Source organism: Gracilinanus agilis, chromosome 4 (assembly GCF_016433145.1).
Source record: "Gracilinanus agilis isolate LMUSP501 chromosome 4, AgileGrace, whole genome shotgun sequence".
Taxonomy (NCBI): Eukaryota; Metazoa; Chordata; class Mammalia; order Didelphimorphia; family Didelphidae; genus Gracilinanus; species Gracilinanus agilis.
Genome location: NC_058133.1, coordinates 240,732,734 through 240,757,042, shown reverse-complemented (window position 1 = coordinate 240,757,042; position 24,309 = coordinate 240,732,734). Strand labels below are relative to the sequence as shown.

The 24,309-nt window shown below is 36.2% G+C and overlaps 1 protein-coding gene across 2 annotated transcripts in view; it reads right to left on the bottom strand.

Annotated features, from left to right (window-relative positions):
- The window catches only part of MAP2K4 (mitogen-activated protein kinase kinase 4), a 179,681-nt gene that overhangs the window by 112,627 nt on the left and 42,745 nt on the right, over positions 1 to 24,309 (bottom strand). Inside the window, exon 2 of one of the 2 annotated variants that reach the window (XM_044676684.1) lies at positions 11,022 to 11,054. The exons of the other annotated variant lie outside the window; for it this stretch is intronic. Within the exon in view, the coding sequence (XP_044532619.1) occupies positions 11,022 to 11,054 (33 nt within the window). The remainder of the gene's footprint in view (positions 1 to 11,021; positions 11,055 to 24,309) is intronic. 2 annotated transcript variants of the gene reach the window in all.

Below are 24,309 nucleotides of genomic sequence, written 5' to 3'. Positions count from 1 at the left end.
ACACAACAGATATATGGTAGAGAAAAGAGGATCCCAAGTATTTCTGAAGCTACTATTATCTATTCATTATTCCATAGTCGTTTGACAATATCATTGCCTTCTTCAAAAAGAACCATGCAACTAATTTAAATGACTATAATATTCTGACTAGAATTCTTCCAGTATGCACTCCCAGAACCTCAATGGTATTCTATGTCATAATGAAGCACAGTATATCTTCAAATAAAAGCAAAATATAAGGAACATTTCTAATACTTCTAAAGATCATCAAGAAATGGTGAAATTATGTTTACTAGAGTTAAGAAGGTTGAAAAGTACTGTGACTTTTGATCAAGAGGGAAAGAGTAGGAAGAGGGGCCAGGAAGAGAAGCAAAGATCTAACTCACTTGTTCATACAAATTGTTTTGAGGAATATGGGAACAAAAGGGCAATTACAATTCCCAATAAATATCCACCTACAAATGATAAAGTATTACCAGCATGTTACTAAAAACAGTGTCTATTGTTCTTACATAAAGTAAAACGACACATAAATTCTTGAAATTCTCTCATTTTCAAATGTAAAAAAGGTTCTGCTATGGAAAGTGACACATGTAATATTTTTCAATAGAGAAGAAGGCTTCATTTGGGGATGTTAAAGTCCTAATAGTTGTTATTAACATTACCCAAAAAAAAAACTCTTTAAAGCCATGCTGCATTTTTCTAAATGTTGGCATAAGCATGACCAACACCACTAAGTCCCACCTATCCTCCCCCTCTAAACCATTTGAAATATATTATCCAGAACATAGGTTAACTGCCAGATTGTACCTTTAAGATTATTTCATTTTAGACTGGTGAGCAGTCATATACAAGGGGGAAATTTTTACTTTTCTTTTAAAATTTGATTTTAAAAGTTGAGAAAGGGGGGCCAGCTATGATTGAGAGCCAGGCCTAGAGATGGGAGGCATCCTAGGTTCAATTCTGGCCTCAGACTCTAGCTATGTGACCCTGGGCAAGTCACTTAACCCCCACTGCCTAGTCCTTACCACTGTTCTGCCTTGAAACTAATACAGAGTATTGATTCTAAAACATAAGATAAGGATTTAACAAAAAAAAAAAAAGGTTAGGGAAGTCTCTGACCCTATCCAAATCTTCAGTTTGAGTTTGCATAGTAAACAGACAAGGTGCTTTGCAAAATTCTTCACGGAAAATCAGCTAAAAAATGATTGAATGTTCTCATTAAGTGAAATCTTAAAAAGGAAATAATTCTATTAATGGAAAAAAATGGGATTTGTCTGAAGATACCAATGTGGATGTACAGAGAACTCATCAACCTACTTAAATTTCAAAAAGATATGTGGGGGCAGTTAGGTGACTCATGGATTGAGAACCAGATTTTTGGATTCATATTTGGCCTCAGACACTTGCTACCTGTATGACACTGAGCAAGGAAGTCACTTAACCCCATTACCTAGCCCTTATTGCTTTTATGCAATATTGATTCTATGACAGAAGGGTAAAATTTTTTTAATAAAATAAACAAAAATAAAAGATATGTGCAAGAGAGAAGCAACAACATGTTAACAAGGGGAAATGGGTAACGTGATAGTAAAAAAATTAGTACTATCACAAAAAATAATAGGAATTGATGCTCCAAATAAGTAATTAGATAATAAGAGTACTTGTACCTCGCTGCCCCGGACAAATTTAAAATTTAAGTCCTCAGATCCAGATGAATTAAACATTCAGTAATGAAAGAATGGGAAGGTCTTATTTCTAGATTATTGTTAATGATATACAAAAGTGTGGAGAACAGAGAAGTATATCAAGATTGGACAAAAGAAAATATCTCAATTTTCAAAGAAAGAAAATAGATGTTCTGTCATCTTGAATTGAATTCCTGGGAAAATTTCAGAATGCTTCATTAAAGAAATGGTTAAGTTTATAGAAAAAAGCAATAATTTCACAGAAAGCATAGTTTTCTTAAAAACAGATCATACCATACTAAGTGTTTTTAGAAACTTACCAAATTGGTAGTATTTTTCATAAAGTTTCTCACTATTGTTATGAAAAAGATGGAAGCTGCTCTACATTAATAACAACTCAATGAATTCAAATAGAAAATTATGGTTTAAACTAGATGACTACTGATATCAATTCCAACTCTAAAGTTGTATGGTTCTCTGGAAAGCTCAATGGGGCACTTTATATTTTGAGAGGGTCCTGGGTATTTAGGGCCCAAAGGAAGTCAAGAATCATTTCACAATTACTCTTCATTACTGATTTCACAACTATTTCAAAACACTTTGACTTTATCACTATTTTCCTTTTCCTGAAAAACTGATATTAGACAATCTTGCTTTGAAACTTTCTATATGTTTTACCTTTCTATAATATAGCTACCACTGGATATATTCAATCCCAAACAAGAGTGAATGCTTCCAGATTATCAGAATTCTGGTTAAGTTTTTAAACTTTGAGATAAACAGATGAAGCAATCCATATAAAGATGTCAGCTGGAACAAGTTGGAGACCTAGTGCCCGAAGAATTTATTTCTTAGACAATTCTAAAGAAGGCCCGTTTGCTTAGAGAATACAGAATTCTTGATAGCAACTGTACCTACGTAAGTATATGCCCTCAACCCGTGGTGGTGAAACTATGGTACACATGCCGGGGGAGGGCACTCAGTGCCCTCTCTGTGGGCACATGTGCCATCACCCCAGCATAGAGTAAGTCAGAGTTCATTACTAGAAAATCAGAGGGGTTGGGCTGCTCTCCTCCTCCTCCCTTCCCCCTCTCCATGGGTGTCTGAAGACATTTATCACATCACCCAACCTTTAGCTCCTCTAAAAGGTTCCCCCCATCACTTATCCTAGACCCTCTGTAAAAAGATCCCATAAATGGATTAACTATTTTTATTACTGAATGATCTGAACTAAGTAGCTACCTGCATAAGGAGCCTACTAGAGAAAAAGACATGAATATCAATTAATGAATTAACTTTCATTGCTTCTAGAGAATTTGGTTTTATCATGCACTAGATAATACTAATGGTTTAAAAGTTACTCTAATCTTCCTTCCAGCTAGGACCTCAGTGTTTAACAGCAGTTAATTATACTTCCATTTCTATGTACTGTTATTGTTTAAAAAAAAAAAAAGGATCTCATGGATAATCTTTTTGTCACCTAGAGCAATCAATCACTCCTTAATTTTATCTGAGCTAATATTTTGCTGTGGATTAACAATTCTTTATCTCTGGGCTTTGCCCATTCAGATTTAATTATTATCCTGGAAACTAAAAAATCCTGTGCTCCACACCCACTGCCATCCAGCAAGGAATATGTTAAGTGAAATGCCATTATAGCTTGTTGCTGCTATTATAAGATTTTATTTTAAAAATAGCAGTGAATGGCACAAGCAGTATTTTAAAAAGTTGAAAAAAAGTTTTAAGATCCATGGTTCAGTTCAGCCATTTGTCATATAACCTCTCACAACCACAGTTTGCCCATTTATAAATAGAATACATACCTATTATACTTCATAGATTCATCAAAGTAATAATGGGACTTTGGGATACTAGTTTCTTGAGAGTATGGACTATGATCATATTTTGCTTCTGTATTCTCAGAGTCTAGCATATTTGACATGTGCAGAGTAGGTACTTAAAACATGATGAATTATGTTCCTAGGAGTTCCAGATGTTTTTATCAATTCATTAAATAACCTGAATACCTAGAGACTAGAGGTCCTACGTTCAAATTTGACCTCAAACACTTCCTAGCTGTGTGATCCTGAGCAAGTCACTTGACCCACTCTCCTACCTTGGATCAAGGTAATGTTTTTTGGTTATTTTTTAAAAACCTAATAAACTGGGGGAGATGGCAAAGTAGAACATGAAGTTTCCTTGCCCTCCTAACACCTCTCACTAACAACCAAAAATAACTCCACAGAATCAAAAATAAGACAGGAGTAAAGCTGAACAGCCAGGAACAACTAGGAAGGAAGATTTCTGACTTCCCTGGCCTCAGTCCCACAACCTCTGGCCCTAGGGGCAAGAAAAGAAGAAAAAGAATGGAATCAACAATAAGCAACCTCACCTGGTTTGTTGGGTCAGTTCCAAGTAGTTTATATCTATAAGCATACCAAGCAGAGCATCCTGAGAACAACTGTCTACTGAAGCTTAAGGTCTTAAAACTCCAGCTAGCCCATAATTGGGAATTGAGGGAGTGGACACCACCTCCCGGTACCAGGTCCTACCAGCAGGAATTCAAGCCTTGCTGCTAACAAACAATGGAATTTAGAGGCCCAAGAAACACAGACTAGACACCAGTTCTATCCTGGACTGAGGCAGTAGGAGACAAGGGGTAAGGGAGGAACAGGCACAGATAAGTGTAGTAGCTGAGAGATTGGGGAATTGAGAGAGGGAAGTCACTGCCACAAGGGGATATGGATTGGCTGCTAATAGTTGCAGTGGTTGGAGCATCTGAGATCAATCAGACAGGGGCTTGAAGCAAGAGGATCCAGAATTACATCAGACTCTGAACTATAAGAATGAAATAACTAAATAATATCGAGGAAAAATACATCGAGAAAAAAACACATACAAAAAATATCCTGAAACCTAAGGTAACACACCCTCAGTTTTTTAGGAACTGTGAAACTCCAGCAAAAAGCCTTTTTTTATTTTTCAATTTTTTTAAATAAAAAAAATTTTAATGAGCAAGCAAAGTAAAAAGAACCCAAATACTGATAGCTATTATGGGGACAGAGAAGACTTCAGTTCAAACTCAGAGGACAGTGAAGTAAAAACACCTACTTCAAAACCAGTGAAGTAATAATAAAACAAATGGCCACCATAAACTCAAAAAGAGCTTTTAGAAGAGTTTTTTTTTTTTAAGACCTCAAAAATCAAATGGGAGAGGGTGAGGAAAAATTAGGAAAAAAATAAATAAATAAAAGCAGGGGGCAGTTTGGTAGCCCAGTGGACTGAGAGCCAGGCCTAGAGACAGGAAGTCCTAGGTTCAAATCTGACCTCAGACACTTCCCAGTTGTGTGACCCAGGGCAAGTCACTTGACCCCCATTCTAGCCCTAAACACTCTTCTACCTTGGAGCCAATACACAGTATTGACTCCAAGATAGAAGGTAAGGGTTTAAAAAAAAACAAACAGGGAAATAATAATAAAACAAATGGCCACAAACTCAAAAAAAGCTTTTGAAAGAGTTTTTTAAAAGACCTCAAAAATCAAATGGGAGAGGGTGAGGAAAAATTAGGAAAAAAAATAAAAGCAGGGGGCAGCGGGGTGGCTCAGTGGCTAGAGACAGGAGCTCCTAAGTTCAAATCTGGTCTCAGACACTAGCTGTGTACCTGGGAAAGTCACTTAAACCCCATTGCCTAGCCCTTACCACTCTTTTGCCTTGGAACCAAATACATAGTACTGATTCTAAGGTGGAAGGTAAGGGTTTAATAAAAAAATAATGAAGCAATACAAGAAAATTATGAAAGATCACCCAAATGGTGATTACATTATAATTACATTTTAAAAATAGCCACAAAATCAAGAGAAAAAGTATTAAAAGTAAAACAAATCCAAAGAGAAGTCAAAAGGAGAATGTTTATATTAGCACACATATGTGTTACATTTTTTAAACAATGTGAAGTTTGTGGTTTTGCTCATACTTTTTCATGAACTTATTTATCTTTGTGGCGGTGGTGATGAAATATATAATTTTAACATTTGGAGAAAAAAACAGTCATAAGACCTAGATTTAAAACAACAACAAAAAAAAAGCCTAATTACTTGAAAGGAATTATATTTATGAAGTCTTACTCTCCTATTTTCTAAGTAATTCTGAGTATATATTTAAGAATTCCTTTAACAAAAAAAATAAGAATTTCTTTCTTTTTGATGTACTCAAGAAAATGACTTTGTGTCACAGTGGTAGGGTGAAGCCTATGAACCCCTTCTCACTATAATGTCTGTGGTCTACATGTGTGTTTAAAGAAAATGCCAAATTTCAATTAGCATTATAATGAAGATAAGAAGAAAAAAAATTCCCCATTAACTTTCAGGGACTCCTTGAAATCAATCAAAAAACCCAGCTAATTAATTCTAAATTAAGCTAAAGAAGATTGTCACAATTAAGGAAGTTTTAAGCATAAAATAAACAGCAAAAAACAGAATCACTAAATATTTACCAATTGTTGCGCCTTGAAATTATGACAGCTTTGTACCACATTAGTGGTTTTCTATATTGCTCCAAGTATTTTATCAATTATTTTAACATATAAAAATTTAATTCAGAATCTTATGGGTACACAATGTTTACTATAAAATTTTGGAAAAATATTATTCTGAATACTATCTTCCCATTTTTTTTTAACTAAAATGTCCATGTAATATGCAGTAGAGTCTTAGGTTACATTCTTGCACTACTGCAGTCTAATAAAAAAATAGCTTCTAGTTATTTTCTTGTTAGTGTTATCAAGCAGAATTATGTGAAAAGGATGAATGATGATGATATTACTAACAAAGATGGAGAGGCATAACAAATAGCGTACTAAGATCTGGGGCATAAACTCCAAAAGAAATTATGTTTATGATAGTTAAGATTTTTATAATGCTTTTAACTTTAGAAGAGTACTGTCCAAACATGTTTCTTCTCACAGCAATTTTGTGAAATGCGACAACATTTTACATTATATTATCAACATTTTACAGATGAGGAAACTAAATGTAGAAATTCTAAATGGCCACACAGTTAGCATGTTTCAGAAGTATATTTCAAACTCAGGTCACTCTAGACTTCATGTTCAAAACTTTCCCCACTACACAACACTTCCTCTGAAACAAGCTGTTCACATGCCAATATTACCAATTAATAAAGCATATTTTTTTCACAAAATACTAAAACATCTCAAGCAAAATTGTCCAACAATTGAAAATTTTCAAAAGATTTTTCTTGAGCCAATAGTGTCAGGTTCCAGATTAAATACAACATAAAAAACAAAACCTTATAAAGCTATTAATATATAAATTAAAATGCAACATTTTGTGGGAAAACCAAATCTCTTCTTAAATTCACAGACAAACTCAAAAACATTATCACTTATTCATGGGTTAATTGCACTTAATTTGCTCTCAAAACTGCATACTAAATAAAAAATTTCTAATGTGGGTAACATTCATGACAGTGCACAATTCTCATTTAAATATGGAAGACATATAATTCATAAAATAGGGGAAAAGTATACTTGAGAAAAATTTAGCTAACTTCTTTTTTATATATCTGAAAATCTGAACTTAAATATCCATTTATCTAAAGCAATAGTTTCCAAATTGAGTACGACTTTTTAAAAGTTAAAACAAACTATTCCAACAAATAACAGTAATTGTACTATTAATATTCAGTGATTAAGAAAATAATGGCAAAAAGTTAGGAATTCTTTTATGTGGATTTTAATTTTATTACTCACAATAGCATATACATGTACATATATATCATCTAGAATCACATATATGTGCAAGACATTTATTCAATATGCAAAAAGTAGGTCTGCGTATTTAAGAATTCATAGACTCCTTGCAATAATCCAAAGGCAAATGGTTGGGAATCAGTGCACTAAAGATTTTATAAGAAAAAGCAAAAAGCAAATTGCAAAAGTATTGAGATGTAAAAATCAACCACATTGCTCTGAATGCCATTATATGAGAATCCAATTCTATCACAAACCACAAATGCATCTTTATAAGCAATAGCAGCATATTCTTAAAAAGCAATTGATTAAACCATAATAATACCAATTTTAAGGGTTCTACACAATTTTTTTCTGAAAGTTTGTTTTAGAATTTTAAACATGTTTAACACACCTGACATTCCAATTTCATAAAAATTTCAGTATCAGAAAAGTATTTATTAGTGCCTTGTGCCATACGCCTAATAAGGCTTATTAAATATGAGCAGAAATATATATATATATATATCCACATATGAAAGGGCATACAAAATGAGATATTCAATGAACTTTTCTGAACTTTTAAAGAAATTTAGAACCCAGAAAAAAATTGTGAAATCCTCAAACTACATATTGTTCTCTAATAAAATTCACCAAGTTGTAATAGGTGACTGTGATGTTTTTTTAAAATTGAGTAACACAACATAATGAATAGAAGTTATATGAAAGTCAAACAATGAAAAAATCTTCAGAGCTTCCATTAGTCATCAAAAATATCTTATAAGTCATTTTAAACTATAATACATTATCATTTTTTCCTTGAGTTTTCCAGCAGTGTTTCTGAGCCTCACAGATTATGCTATAAGCATTTGGTCTTATAGAACATCTCCTAAAAAGGATATATGATACTGAACTAAAATTTTATTGTGAAGGGTTTTTTTTTGAGGGGGAAAAGGAAAAGGATGTGGAGGGTTTTTTGTTTAGTTTTATAATCTTTCCATACACTCAAGATAACTATAGAAAGTTTGGAGTTGTTATACCAGAGTATACAATTAATGTTTTCAGAATTTCAAATATCTAAAAAGATACATGATCAACTTTCAAATTCCTTATTTTTAGATGATGTACTCTGTGAATGAATTGTAAGTCTGAAGAAATGAGAAAATTTTGTGTGATTTTAACCAACAATAAGAAGAAAACTATACCTATCTTCTAATGCAAAAATGTTCTCATTGTAAAAATTAAAATTTAACTTTTAATTTTTCAAAATGAAATGCCAATTTAAAGGGTTCAACAGGCCTAACACCAGAAAGAAATATTTTCAGGGGCACATAATTTTAAAATGATGCAAGCTAAGTCAATACATAGAATACCACTCTAGAGAACTGATGGTGTGATTTTTCTAAAGCCTGTTCTGTCCCTATCACTTCTCTGTCAATTCACTCTCCACCAGCTCCAGAATCAGCTATAAAGTCTGCTGACTACCTAGTCATATCTTGGCCCCTTCCTATCTTTCCAGTCCTTTTACATCTCATTCTGCCTCTACACACTCTGTCCAGTTACACTGGCCTACTTGTACTTCCCAGAACAAAGTATTTATCTCAGTACTCCATGTTTTTGTCTGGTTGACTCCTGTGACTGAAATGTTCTGACCCTTCACTTCCATCTCTTACTTTTCCCTGACTTTCTTCAAGACTCAGTTCAAATGCCATTTTCTGCCAGAGATCTTTCCCAATTCCAGCTAATGCTTTTTAGATTACTTTTATCTACTGTTTATGACTTTTACATCCCTAGTTATTTATTTATAATGCTATCTCCACTGTAATAAATGCTTATTGAGATCAGGAACTATTTTATGCCTTTCTATATAAACTCAGCACTAAGCCCAGTGCCCATACTTGATTTAAAGCTAATTTAGAGATATAGCGGAACTACACCAAAAGGAAATAATGTGAAAAACTAACTCGCTTAGTATCAGATACTGGAGATCTAGAAGAAGAAAAACCACTGAAATAAGAGAAAACACTTATAAAAATGAAGAGCTCAGGGTAAAGGAATTGGTATATGTTGTAAATGTTAATTTTGGAAGTGGCCAAAAATAAATATCTCTCTCTCCCATGGAATAACTCTGGAAAGTAACTGGGTTTGCTGCTCCCAGGGTTTTTCTGGTTTAATACAGTAACCAACTTAGTCACAGGATCAGAGATTTAGAACTGGAAGGGCCTGTAGAAGCCATCTAGTCCAATCCTCTCCTTTTTCAGATGATGAAATTGAGACATAAACGTTAAAGAGCCTTGCCCTGGATTATACTAGTAGTTAAGTATATGAGAAAATATTTGAACTCAGGTCTTCCTGACTCTATATCTGATGCCCTATATACTATGCAACTCATAATTATAGGGGAAGGGGAGTAGGGGGTGCTATTGACCAATGACCATCAGCAGTCACCCTGCCCCATAACAACAAAGTCCAGTAGCACAGATGAATGGGTTGTTCATACTTAAAGAGTCCAATGAGACAATATCTCTGTTTAAAATATCTTGCCAGATTTTGGCAAAAACATTTTATATAACCTTTCTTCTAGCTTCTTGGTGTTCTCGGCAGAATAAAATGTAAAATGCTTTAAAATTTTTTCCTGTCCTAATTTAAGCAAAAGGAAAATTTAACTACCCTTATAGGACAAAATGAGGAAGGAGGGGGATTGGTTGTATTAGCTAAAGTTCAGATAGTAAAGCTTAAGTGTGACTTGTCTTAAGGGATGATGAAAAGTGTTCAGTTGTTTTCTTAAAACTGGATCTGTGTGTGTAAAAATGCTTTGTTTTTTAAAATGCGCACATAAAGTGTTAATTTGAAATGTTAAAAACTGAAAGTATCACAAAAGGGACAATATATAATGATTATATACTATTTATGTAACTCTTATAAAAATATATTTAAAAGTTTCACACATTATATACTATCTTCTGCCATTTGGGTGAGATGGGGAAGGGGGAAATAGAATATTGAGACTATTTCTAAACCATTAGCAAGGTGGGGAATTACCAAGAGAAAGGTCAAATTTGAAAGCAGTTTCTTCTACTGATCTTGGTTAAGTAGTCCATTTTAAGAATTATAAATTTTTTTAATTTTAAGAATTTATATATAAAAGCACTATAAAAAGAACATTTTACATAATTGACAGTTTAAAATTCAAATATAAATAAAATTCTCCTTAGTTTCTTTTTTGGGCTTTTAAAAAAAGATACAGAATATTTACATTGATCTATGCCAATTTCTAAGGTATAGTCTGTATAAAGACCATTTTTACTTCTATAAATGGGTTTTCTTAACTGGTGAGCTAAAAAGTCACTTAATATCAGCAATCTTAATATCATACACCTCTATTTTATTATTCCAGTTCAATATTCCATGTTTAACTGAAAGGGAGTAAAATGTTTTATAACAACTATTTTTACTTGATAAAAATATGAAAAATGGAAGCTCTATGAATCACTATGGTTGGTTAGTTGAAACAACAGTGGACACATTCCCAATACCAAGATGGATATGAAAAAAGGAGCATAACTATAAAATGTTTAGCTTACTTTGTGCCTTTTCACAGAAGTTTATCTGAAAGCCTAAAGTAAAAGAGATAAGTTCCAGTTCATTGACTGTAATTCAAAGAATCACACCAAAATTAAAATAACATGACATTTAGTTTGAATAAAACAGCTTTTAAAAATAGGAAACCATTTTACATTACCACATATTATGACTAAAATACTGAACATGTAAAAGATTTCCTTAAAATATAACTTCAGATTTCTTGCATTATCCTCACCTCACTAAATTGGGATATGTTCACAAGGATAATGTTGCATCATACTTTTAATTTCAAATTCATTTAAATTTTATTAGTGTTTGGAGTACAATAAAGGAAATTTTCTAGAGAGGTATATCTTGATATATTTCCCAAAAAAATCCCACTTCTCCTCTGAACTTCCCTTATTTTCCCAATAACCCAAGTATGCAACCTCGAGGCTATTTTTTTAGAGGATTTAAATATTTTATTTTTTTAGAAAAATTTTCCATGGTTACATGATTCATGTTTTTCATACTTTCCCGTTCATCCCCCCTTCATACTTCTCCATATCCAATGCACATTTCCACTGGTTTTAACATGTGTCATCAATCAAGACTTATTTACATATTATTGATAGTTGCATTGGTGTGGTCCTTTCGAGTCTACATCCCCAATCATGTCCTCATCAACCCATAAGTTCATGAGGTTGTTTTTGTTCTTTGTTTCCACTTCTGTAGTTCTTCCTCTGAATGTGGGCAGTGTTCTTTTCCATAAATCCCTCCAGACTGTCCTGGATCATTGCATTATCAAGGTCATTTTTTACTGCTTTCTCTTTCCCAACCCCAATATTCAACTTGTTCCTAACTAGTTAAATCTTTTTCCACAACATCTTCACACTGCATAACCATCTCTCCATAACATCTACCATCTGAGTTCAGGCACTCATCATCTGTCTCCTGGATTACTGTAGTAGCCTAAATGTTCTCCTTGATTCCATTATCTATTTTATCAGTCCATTATCCATAAAGTTTCCAAATTAATATTCCCAAGGCATATGATGATGTTCTTTATTCAAACATCTTCACTGACTAGCATTCTTTAGTCCTCTTAAAATTAGGTACATTATTGAGACTACTTTACATTATACATCTTCAACACATTCTCCATTCTGGAGAAACTGCTCCCCTAACTTTTTCCTGAACTGTATGTCACCTTCTTTCCTTGTCCATGAACACATATAAAATCCTCCATATCTAGAAATTCACACCCTCCTCACTTCCATCTCTTAAAATTATTCCGAGATTTGTTCAGTCATTCCCTAATTGATAGGCATCCTTTTAATTTCTAGCCATCTCCTGCAACAAAGAACTGGTCTCAGTACTTCAGTCCATGTTGGTCTTTTCTTTTATCTCTTTGGGGTAAGGACCTACTAGTGGTACTGCAGGTTGAAGGAGGGAGATTTAGTTACAAATTGCTTTCTAAAATGGCTGGACCAATCCACAACTCCAAAGTGAACTACTGTGCATCCTTCCCATAGCCCTTCTAACAAGTGTAATTTTTCTTTTATATCATCTTTATCCATCTGATGAATGTGATATAGAACATCAGTTATTTTAATTTAATTTCACTAATTATTAGGAATCAGGAGAATTTTTTCAAATGGTTGTTGATTGTTTTGATTTCATTTTTGAGTACTTCCTCTTCATATCCTTTGATGTACTAAAGTATGGATGGTAAATTTGGTGCATGAATGGAATGGAGTATACTATATCCTTAAGAAATGTTGAAAGAGGTAGTAGTTTTAGAGAGATAAACCTGGGAAGATTTGTATGGCCTCTATTACTCAATGAAGTGAACTAACCAAGAGAAGAAATCATACAATAAATAACATTGTTAAGAAAAAAACTGTTTTCTGGAAGATTTAAGAACTTTGTTGAATACCATAACTTAACCACCACCCTAGAGGAAACATGCTTCCCATCTCCTGAGGAAGGGAGTAAAAAATAAAAATGTTTTGTCCAAAGATTTTTGGACATCCAAATGTGTAGATTTGTTTTACTTGACTATGCTTTTTTGTTACAAAGACTTTTTTTTTTCATTACTAAGAGAGGGGATAGAGAGGGAAGCTTGCAGTAGAGGTGCATAACAAAAAAAAGTAAAATAAAAGATGACCATTAAAGCATCCTGAATGTGTAAAAGAAAATGAAGCAAGTCCAGAAGTAAAACAAGGATAGTTGAAAATAACCTGCTAAATATGTTATAAGTTTTTCACAATAAACAAGCTATCATATACAGAAAAATCGCTTGGAAAGCCTTAAGAACTCTGATTAATATAACTATGATTCCACAATACTCATGATAAAGCGTGCTACCTACATCCTGATGAAGAGATGATGGATCCATATAAGAAGATATTTTTGAACATGACCAATGATGAGGATTTGTTTTGCTTGACTATGTTATAAAGGTTCTGCTTTTCTCTCTTCAGAGGTCCTTCTGAAGCGGAGTGTGAGTGAGAGGTAGGAGAGAGAAAAGAACGAAGTGATAAGATTCCAAAAAGGACCAAAGGAATTACAGGGAAGCATCACAGACTTTAAAGTGACATGTTGAATTCATTATATATTTTAAAAGAAAAAAACACTGTAAATGACAAATATATGAAAATCAACTTCTGTCCTATGAAATTGAACCACAAATTTTTATTCCATGTGTTAAATTCAGAATTTTTAAAAATCTAAATAAGAGATTTTCATTTTCATATGTAATGCCTTTTTTGTATTCTATTTTGTATATGGAAATGTTGGAGGAGTCAGTAAATTCACAACAAAATAGAAAGAGAAAAGAAAGTTTCTCTAAGACTCAGTTCAAGTGCTATTTCCTACAAGATACTTTTCTTGATACTTTTTCCTATTAAGAACTCTCTCTCCCTCTTGAAATAAGTTTGTATTGCCTTTCTTTCCCTCCTAAATTTGAAATATTATAATACTTAATCAGATGGCTCATTTCTGTATATTTTGAAATGTATTCCTAAAGTAACTACATTAAATGAAAGCATATGCTTGAATTGGGTATATACTTCAAAAAGTGCTGGATTAGGACTTGGAGAAGGGTTTCAGCACTGCTACCTACTAGATCCATGATTTTGCAAAAGTCAACTAAATATTAGTCATAAAAAAAGCCTTATTTTCAGCTATAACTATTTTTTTCTTTTTTAAACTCTTAACATGTTTTGGAATTTTATTGTACAATAGAAGACCAAATTTCAACCCAGATTCTCCAGGCCTGGTTCTCTATTTCCTGAGTCACCTACCTGCCCCTACAAGGAAAAAATAATTTTTTTTAACAAATAAAATCATTTTAGATGCATTTAGGAAGGCTAGTTCTTTATACAGTGGGTACCAGCCCCCTGCCCCCAGTATGCCCCAAATTTCTAGAGACACCCCAGGTCAAAGACTATATAAGAAACTTTACCCCTGTTGGGCTGCAGTGACAAAGCCAGCCTAGTGCAGCCTAAGAAGCAGCAGGATGTTTGGCCGCTAGCTTTATTTACACTAGTCTTAAGATAAGGGTTTTAGCCCTAGAGAAAACCTATTTGCATCCCAAACATCCCTAGGTTTCTCAAGATAGGTAACTTACCCACCTTTATGATCAGGATGTCATAAACAGTGGCCCCCAGACTCAAATGCACCTTTTTTGCTGTCTATTCTCCCCCGATTGCCACCCTTGTTTGTTCCCATTGTTCACCCCCCTCCCCACCTTTCCTTTCCAAGTCACTTGGACCCCATCCCTATGGGACAGTGATGGCAAACATATGCATGTAGGCCACCCTCCTCCCACCAGAATTCATTACTAGAAAGGCAGGGGGACTGGAGCAGAGCTGCTCTCTTTCCCCTCTCCACCATGCCTGATCCCATTTTTTCACATCTCCTGCCCCTCTGCCCAGCAGACCAAAGGGAGCACACAGGGGGTAAGGTGGGTGGCTCACAAGTAGCAGAGCTAGAGGGGGCCTGGGAATTCAGGCTACTCCCTTCCCCCTCTTCACCACCCACCCCTCTGCCCAGCGGCTCAATGGGAGTGCTTCCTTCCTCCCCAGTCTGGGGTGGGGAACACTCAGTTTCTGGTGGGGGGCAGGCAAGGCAATGGGTCTAGGGGGTGGTTTGGGGCTGGGGGCCTGGCACACCATTTCTAAAAGGTTCGCCATCACTGCTTTAGGCTATAAAAATCTTGAGCTCTTCTCTGTTCAGGGAGATAGTTGGTCCAGAAGACAGCCTCCTATGAAAAGAAATTCTTGGTTCTCTTTGTCTATTCTGAGTTTACACTAGTGAAAAGGGAATCCTTTGTTCTCTTTGCTTAGTTGGAGTTAAAGCCTGATTAACAATAACTTAAGTACTCCTACTTAGTAGCTTACTTGATTGTGATGACAGGATTAACTCTCCTTTGTCTACCTTTTGATTGAATCAACACAAGCTTTAACTAGGTGGAGGAGCCTGAGAACCACTTGGTGAATTCACACCCTGCTTGGTGCTAGGTGGGAGGTCAATAAGATGCTTGGAGAGCTCCTTTTTTTCTAGCACAAACAACCAAAGACTTTTGAATTCTTTTGAAAGTTCACACACTCAGAAACATGTGAATCCTAGGAGAAGAGTAACACCTTTAGAGGTGAGAAGTCAATCCTGCAGACACTGCCTCTGGGTAGTGCTGGACAATTTGGAGGCTATGATTGGCCCCTGTGAAAAGAGGCAGAGACAGGAAACCACCATAAAAGTCATGAAATCCTTGGGTTGGAGGCAGTCTCATAAAGTTGAGTCTAGTAAAGAGTGTCTCCTAGAGATAGTCTTCAAGGGAACTTCACTGGAGACTGCGGTGTGAATCATGGCTTCAACTTAGATTCTGACTCCTGGGCTACTTCATTGGGTGAGTGAAAAGGGCTGACTACTTTCCTGGCTTCCTAAGAGACTAGCTTCCATCTTGGAAGGAGGCCTCTAGGTTACTCACTACTGTCCCTCCTGGTAGAGGACTAGTATAGATATTTTCTCTAACCCAGTGGTTCCCAAACTTTTTTGGCCCACAGCCCCCTTTCCTGAAAAAATATTATTTAGCGCCCCCTGAAAATTATGAAACTATTTATTGAACTCAGAATAGAATGTAATATAAAAAAAGTGTGACCATCACCACTCCCCTGGATCGCTACAGCACCCACCAGGGGGTGGTGGCGCTCACTTTGGGAATCACTGCCCTAACCTCTCTCATATTTCTCTACTTTATTGTTTCCCCTCTATTTTGTAAATAAACTTCTAACTTGATATAATAATTTTGCAACCACATTATTTCACATAATTTAAGTCCAACCACTAAATTTAACCTTTACACTCCCACCCATTCAACCTAAATAAATTTCTCTTATCTTTAAAGGGTTTTGGCCACAGTCTGTCATTCTTGAAAGAGCACCCTCCCCAACCAAGGGTTAATCTCCAGCCTCCCACAACACTTAAGCACTTAAAATTCCCACTATAAGTGGGAATAGTTAGTTCCTCCTTTCTTTGTTACACGGTTGTACTTTTACCCATCATTTTTCTTGGGATCAAACCGATATTTGTTATAGATGATCATTTTTTTGTACAAAATGATAAAAGCAAATTTATAACCAATTATAGAGTGCATTGGCAATAAATAAATGAATAAATAAATAAATAGATGAGAGCAGTGGATTGAGAGCCAGGCCTAGGGACAAGAAATCTTAAATTCAAAATTGGCCTCAGATACTTCATAGCTATGTGACCCTAGGCAAGGCACTTAACCACCATTGCCTAACTCTTACCCATTCTTCTACCTTGGAATCAATATACAGTATTAATTCTAAGACAGAAGATAAGGATTTTTAAAAATAGTAATAAGTTCTAAGTAGTGAAGTTCTTTACTAGAATCTAATTAGCTAAAACTTTGGGATCCTGGTTTAAAAAAAGTGTTTAATAACACAGTACCTAAAATATACAAAGTATCCTTATTTTAGTAGCATTTATAATAGTAGTGCTCAATATTTCTCAATATTACACACATTTCCTAGCTATGTGATCCTGGGCCCATACCTTAACAATCAGATCTGTTCTTCAGGGTGAAAGATGACTTTGAAAGCTGAGTGGCAGGTGGGCTAGAAGGGGAAAAGACTTGAAGAAATAAAGATTGTAGAAAAATATTGGCAGTAACCATAATAAAGTTCTGGCATCTAAAATCTACAAGGAACAGTTAGAGATATGACATTCTCCAATAGAGAAATGTTCAAGAGGCAGAGTTTTTAAAAGAAAAAATACAAAATTATATAAAAAGATGTCCTGATTAAAAATCATAAAGTAAGACAGTCTTTAAGTTGCCACCTTTCATCCACTACAAAACTAGCAAAAATTATATTAAATTTCAGCATTAAGAGAGCTGCAGGCAGAACCATGGGTTGGTGCAAACATTTTGGAAATAGTATATATCATTTCCACTGCTAAAACTGTATTTTAAGTTTAAAATTTAAAGTTTAAGTTAAAAATATTTTTAAAAGACAATCACTGTTAGGTGATTCTAAGCCCAAAACCAAGCCCAGTGACTCTCCTTGTCTCCAGAACCTAACTGGGATTGTCATTTACCTTAAGGGCTACTGTTCAGTCTGAAAGGGCTAGCCTGAGATTCCCTTCAGGGTGGATTCTCAGGGAAACAAGTACAAGCTTTGAGGACTCCAATTTATAAGCTAGTCCTAAAACTAAGGGTTCATCAGATCATACTAGACTACAAGTTTGGGGTTTCTAGATTCCATGTTGACAAGTATAATAGTAAAAAACAAGTCTACTACTGAAACAGATATACCCCAGTGTCAACTTGGAAAAACATAGTACCACAAAAATAGTCATAAAACCAAATCTTTAATCAGGACAAGAGACAGTGTTCAATATTCGGGTACTACATAGAACCAAGCAGGTAAAACCACATAGAGTCAAGGGTTCTTGGACTCCGTGAACAGAGAATGTGCACCAAAGATGATTCTCCAATGAACAATAGAACTTGGCCTTATATACCTTTTGAGAAATATAGTATAGGGAACATACACTGACTGGTTATCAGCAAGCTAGGGAAAGAGGCTGTAGCTAGAAGATAGGGTATCACGGAGTGGCTTAATTTAAAATGGATACAAAAAGAATGGTTTCTGAATAGGCTGGTCTTCTTGGGAAAGGGTCTCTGATACAATAGGGAAAACTTCTAAGACAAAAAGAGTGATTGAGGACTTGAGCATTTCTATCACTCCTATTCAGAACACTTAATGGAGCCTTGGTGATCTAAGACAAGGGTCAGTTTGAGACTTTGAGTAAATTCCCAACCTATAGGAGTTTCCAGCTTTCAAGTTGACAACAGTCATCACAAACTAAAAATAAATCATCACCAAAGCTAGGTGTGGATTCAAGGTAGCTCCAGCAACTTTGCACTTAGGAATTGAGCAATCTGATTTAAGGCTACAGGCTAAAAAAAACAAATAAACAAAAAAAAAAACAGCCCTGAGCAGAAGTGGCCTTTATACCAAAGCTAAAACCAAAAGGCCAAACACAAACAAAAAGGTTTCTCACGCCCCTTGGAAAAGACTTCTCTCTCTCTCCTAAGACCATAAGTCCCACCATAAAAATAGAAAACAGAGCCAAAGACAATTATCTCAAAGTCTGTCCAATTCCCTCACCCAACACCAATCCTTTCAGGAACTACAACCTGGAATCATAGTACCACAACAGGGTCACTCTCCAAAAAGAACTCATACAAACCCTGAAACCAATCACAGAGGGATAATCAGCATCAGGGTAAGGGGACTGACACTCAAGAGCCAAATATACCAAGAATCACCAACGGAAGCAACTCTCAAGCTTCTGCAGGACAGCTAAAATAACTCCTCTCCTTTCCTTTCCTCCCTATAAGATTTCCAAGAAGAGGTAACTTGCATTTAGTTTATGAGGGCTTTAAGAAGAAATAAAGGGACTGACCAGGTTAAGATGGCGGCAGAGTAAAAAGCAGCGCTTAACCTCTCCTGACCGAAACACATAGGACTTCTCAAGGGGGCATAAAAACAAACCCAGTCGAACGGAAGGACCCCATAACAGGGTGCAGCGTGGAAGGTATGTGGAATCGGGGCATTTCCATGCTATAAAAGAGTAAAACAGCTCTCACTAAATCGCGGGCTGAGCAACCCCACACACACACACACACACCACTTGCAGCGCCAAAGTCAGGACAAAAGAAATAGAGCAAGTTTGGGGCACCCATCGAGTCATTGGCAGGTCCAGGGCCTGTTCCTGAGAGCAGCAAGATTTAGGACCCCGAAAAGCTGAGGAACGCACACAGACTCTGAGCACAGACGCGGAGCCCAGGCGCAGGTGGACACAGGCAGGAGCAAAGGCTCTGAAACCCTGAACCAGTGCAGACGGGTATATGACTGTGGAAGCAGCACCCTGAGACTTGTAAAGGAGCCTCCTGCAGAGGATCAAGCAAGAGGGTCCACCAGGGGGCTTGACCTTGTAAAAAACCAGACCTCAGACCTCAGGAGCCAAAAGACCGCAGAAAGACCCTGAGCGTGAGGATAAAGCTGAGAAGCTGCTGGGCTAACGATGGCTACCCAGATCCAGGAAGTCCAGAAGAAAGAGAGAAAGATTAACAACAAGAAGAAGAAATCTTTAACACTCGACAATTTTTACACAGAGAAAATCCAGACTACCGAGCAATCAGAAGAGGAGAAAAAACAAGCAATCACATCCAAACCATCCCAAGATAATCAAAACTGGTCTCAAGCTCTTGAAATGTTCAAAACTGAGATGATGAGAAAGTTGGAAAAGATTTGGTCAGAGAAATGGGAAGTAGCTCAAAAGGAAATCAGGCAAGAAAATAACAGTTTAAAAGGCAGAATTTCGCAATTGGAAAGTGAGGCAAGTCAATTAAAGATCAGAAATAACCAGATTGAAAAGGAAAACCAGTCCTTAAAGGCTAGAATTGAACAAATAGAAGGTAATGATCTCTCAAGACAACAAAATCAAATAAAACAAAGCCAAAAGACTGAAAAAATAGAAGGAAACATGAAATATCTCAATGAGAAAGTGACAGACCAAGAAAACCGGTCTAGAAGAGACAATTTGAGAATCATTGGTCTCCCTGAAAAGGGAAAAATTAATAAAAATTTGGACTCCATACTAAAAGAAATTATTCAGCAAAATTGCCCTGAAGTTCTACAACAAGAGGGCAATATAGACATTGAAAAGATCCATAGATCACCGTCGACATTCGATCCAGATAAGAAAACTCCCAGGAATATAATTGCCCAATTCAAGAGCTTCCAAGTAAAAGAAAAAAACCTTACAAGAAGCCAGAAAGAAACAATTCAAATATCAAGGAGCACCAATCAGGATCACACAGGATCTGGCAGCCTCCATGCTAAAAGACCGCAAAGCTTGGAATATGATATTCAGAAAGGCAAGAGAGCTGGGCCTGCAACCAAGGATCAACTACCCATCAAAATTGACTATATACTTCCAGGGGAAAGTATGTGCATTCAACAAAATTGAAGATTTCCAGGTATTTGCACAGAAAAGACCAGGGCTAAATGGAAAGTTTGATATCCAACCACAAAAATCGAGAGAAACATGAAAAGGTAAATAAGAAACAGAGAGGAAAGAAAGAAAACACATAATTTCTTAAATTTGCCTTTTTAAGGCCCTCAGTAAGATCTAATTATCTGTATTCCTATGTGGAGAAATGCTATGTATAATTCTCTGTAGTGAACTCCATTCACTAGTAAGTATTCACTATTATAGTGGTTGGAAGAATGATTTATGGGGAGAGGATGGAGTGCTGAATGGTCTAAGATGATATGGGGGATGGAAAAGAGGAGGGTGAATGGAGGGGGACACCAGAAGAAACTTGAGAGAATAAGAAAAATAGGATAATCTATGACGCAAAAAGAGGGCATGGGATGGGGAGGGGACAAATACTATTTTAAGAAGGAGAGGAAGAGAGCATCAAGAGGTAATTTTTAAACCTTACTCTCAGTATAATCAACTCAGAGAGGGAAGAGTAGCTATACTATTCATTGGGATATAAAACTCTATCTAACCCTACTGAGAAAGTGAGAAAGGATAAAGCAAGGGGAGCAGGGGAGAGGGGAGGTCAAAAAAGGGAGGGGAGAAGAAGGGGGAGGGAATTTATTAGGCCTTCAAAACAAAAAGAGGGGAATAACAAGGGAGGGGGTAGAAAGAGAAGTCAATCAAGGGAAGGGATAAGGGACACCAGCTTAATAGCAAACCACTGATTTAAAAGGAAATAGGTTAAGAAGAAAGGGTAGGAATAGGAGAGAATACAAAAATGTCAGCGAACGCACAGCTGATAATTATAACTCTGAATGTGAATGGGATGAACACTCACATAAAACAGAAGCAAATAGCAGAGTGGACTAGAAACCAAAATCCCACCATATGTTGTCTACAAGAAACACATATGAGGCGGGTGGACATACACAAGTTTAAGGTTCAGGGCTTCAACAAAATCTTTTGGGCGTCAAATGAGAAAAAGAAGGCAGGAGTGGCTATAGTGATTTCTGACAAAGCCAAAGTAAAAATAGATATAATTAAAAAAGACAGGGAAGGTCATTATATCCTGATTAAAGGCAGTATAAACAATGAGGAAATAACACTGCTCAATATGTATGCACCAAGTGGCATAGCATCGAAATTCATAAAGGAGAAACTGGAAGAGCTCAAGAAGGAAATAGATAGTAAAACCATAATAGTGGGAGATCTAAATATTCCTCTTTCACATCTAGATAAATCAAACCAAAAAATAAATAAGAAAGAGGTAAAACCAAAAAATAAATAAGAAAGAGGTAAGAGAGGTGAATGAAGTCATAGAAAAATTAGATTTAATTGATATGTGGAGAAAAATAAATAGAGACAAAAAGGAATACACCTTCTTTTCAGCTGAACATGGCACATTCACAAAGATTGACCATGTAATAGGGCAGAGAACCATTGCAAACAAATGCAAACGAGCAGAAATAATAAATGTAAACTTCTCAGATCATAATGCAATAAAAATAATAAGTAAGGGCACCTGGAGAGGAAAATCAAAAACTAATTGGAAATTAAATAATATGATTCTCCAAAACCAATTAGTCAAAGAAGAAATCTTAGAAACAATCAACAATTTCATTGAAGAAAATGACAATGATGAGACATCCTACCAAAATCTGTGGGATGCAGCCAAGGCAATACTCAGGGGGAAATTTATATCCTTGAGTGCATATATTAACAAATTAAGGAGGGCAGAGATTAATGAATTGGGCATGCAACTCAAAAAATTAGAAGGCAAGCAAATTAAAAATCCCCAGATGAAAATTAAATCAGAAATTCTAAAAATCAAGGGAGAAATCAATAAAATCGAAAGTAAAAGAACTATTGAATTAATAAATAAGACTAGAAGCTGGTACTTTGAAAAAACAGATAAAATAGACAAAGTACTGGTCAATCTAATAAAAAAAAGGAAAGAAGAAAACCAAATTGACAGTATCAAAGATGAAAAGGGAGACCTCACCTCTAATGAAGGGGAAATTAAGGCAATCATTAAAAACTATATCGCCGGGGCTTCCGGGTTAAGATGGCGGCAGAGTAAGAAGCAGCTCTTAACCTCTCCTGACCGAAACATACAAAACTCCTCAAGGGGACATAAAAACAAGTCCAGACGAACGGAGGAACCCCACAACAGGGCACAGCGTGGAAGGTACGTGGAATCGAGACATTTCCAGGCTAAAAAGGGCTCTCACTCACTCAATCGCGAGCTGAGCAACCGCCCCACCCCCACCCCCTCCACACTCACCTATAGCTCCGAACCCAGCTAAAAAGAAATAGAGCAAGTTTGGGGCACCCATCGAGTCATCAGCAGCTCCGGGACCTGTTCCTGACAGCAGCAAGACTTAGGACCCCATTAAGTCAAAAAAAGCACGCGAAATCTGAGCGCACGCGCCGGAGCAGGGCTGGGCGCGCAGAGTGCCGGCTGAGTAGAGGCGTGGGTGGAGGCAGAACTAAGCCTAAGTGGGGAACCAGTGCAGACGGGTATACGACTGTGGAAGCAGCGCCCTGAGACTTGTAAAGAAACCTCCAGCAGAGGATCAAGCAAGAGGGCCCACCAGGGGGCTTGATCTTGGAAAAAACCAGAATTCAGACCTCAGGAGCCAATAGATTGGGAACAGACACTGAGCCCGAGGATAAAGCTGAGAAGCTGCTGGGCTAATGATGGCTACTCAGCATCAGCATCAGGAGGTTCAGAAGAGAAAGAATAATAACAAAAAGAAGAAGTCTTTAACACTCGACAGCTTTTACACAGAGAAAATCCAGACAACCGAGCAAACAGAGGAGGAGAACAAACAAGCATCCGGACCCTCCTCAAATAAGGAAAACTCCTCACAAGCTATGGAAGAGTTCAAAACTGAGATTCTGAGGAAAATGGAAGAGATCTGGCAAGAAAATAACAGTTTGAAAGGTAGAATCTTGCAATTGGAAAGTGAGGCTCAGAAATCAAATGAACTGATAAGCAAATTGAACACCAGAAATGACAAGATTGAAAAGGAATACCAAAAGATTATAGCCGAAAACCAAAAAATTATAGCCGATAACCAGTCCCTAAAGGCTAGAGTCGAGCAATTAGAAACCAATGATCTCTCAAGACAACAAGAACAAATAAAACAAAGTCAAAAGACTGAAAAAATAGAAGGAAATATGAAATATCTCAATGAGAGAGTGACAGACCAAGAAAACCGGTCTAGAAGAGACAATTTGAGAATAATTGGTCTTCCAGAAAACCCAGAAATTAATAGAAACCTGGACTCCGTACTAAAAGAAATTATTCAGCAAAATTGCCCTGAAGTCCTACAACAAGAGGGCAATATAGACATCGAAAGGATCCATAGAACACCCACATATTCGACATAGAGAAGAAATCGGTTAGAAATATTATTGCCAAATTCAAAAGCTTTCAAGCAAAAGAAAAAATCTTACAAGAAGCCAGAAAGAGACAATTCAAATATCAAGGAGCACCAATCAGGATCACACAGGATCTGGCAGCCTCCACACTAAAAGACCGTAAGGCTTGGAATACAATATTCAGAAAGGCAAGAGAGCTGGGCCTGCAACCACGGATCAACTACCCATCAAAATTGACTATATATTTCCAGGGGAAAGTATGGGCATTCAACAAAATTGAAGAATTCCAGGTATTTGCACAGAAAAGACCAGGGCTAAATGGAAAGTTTGATA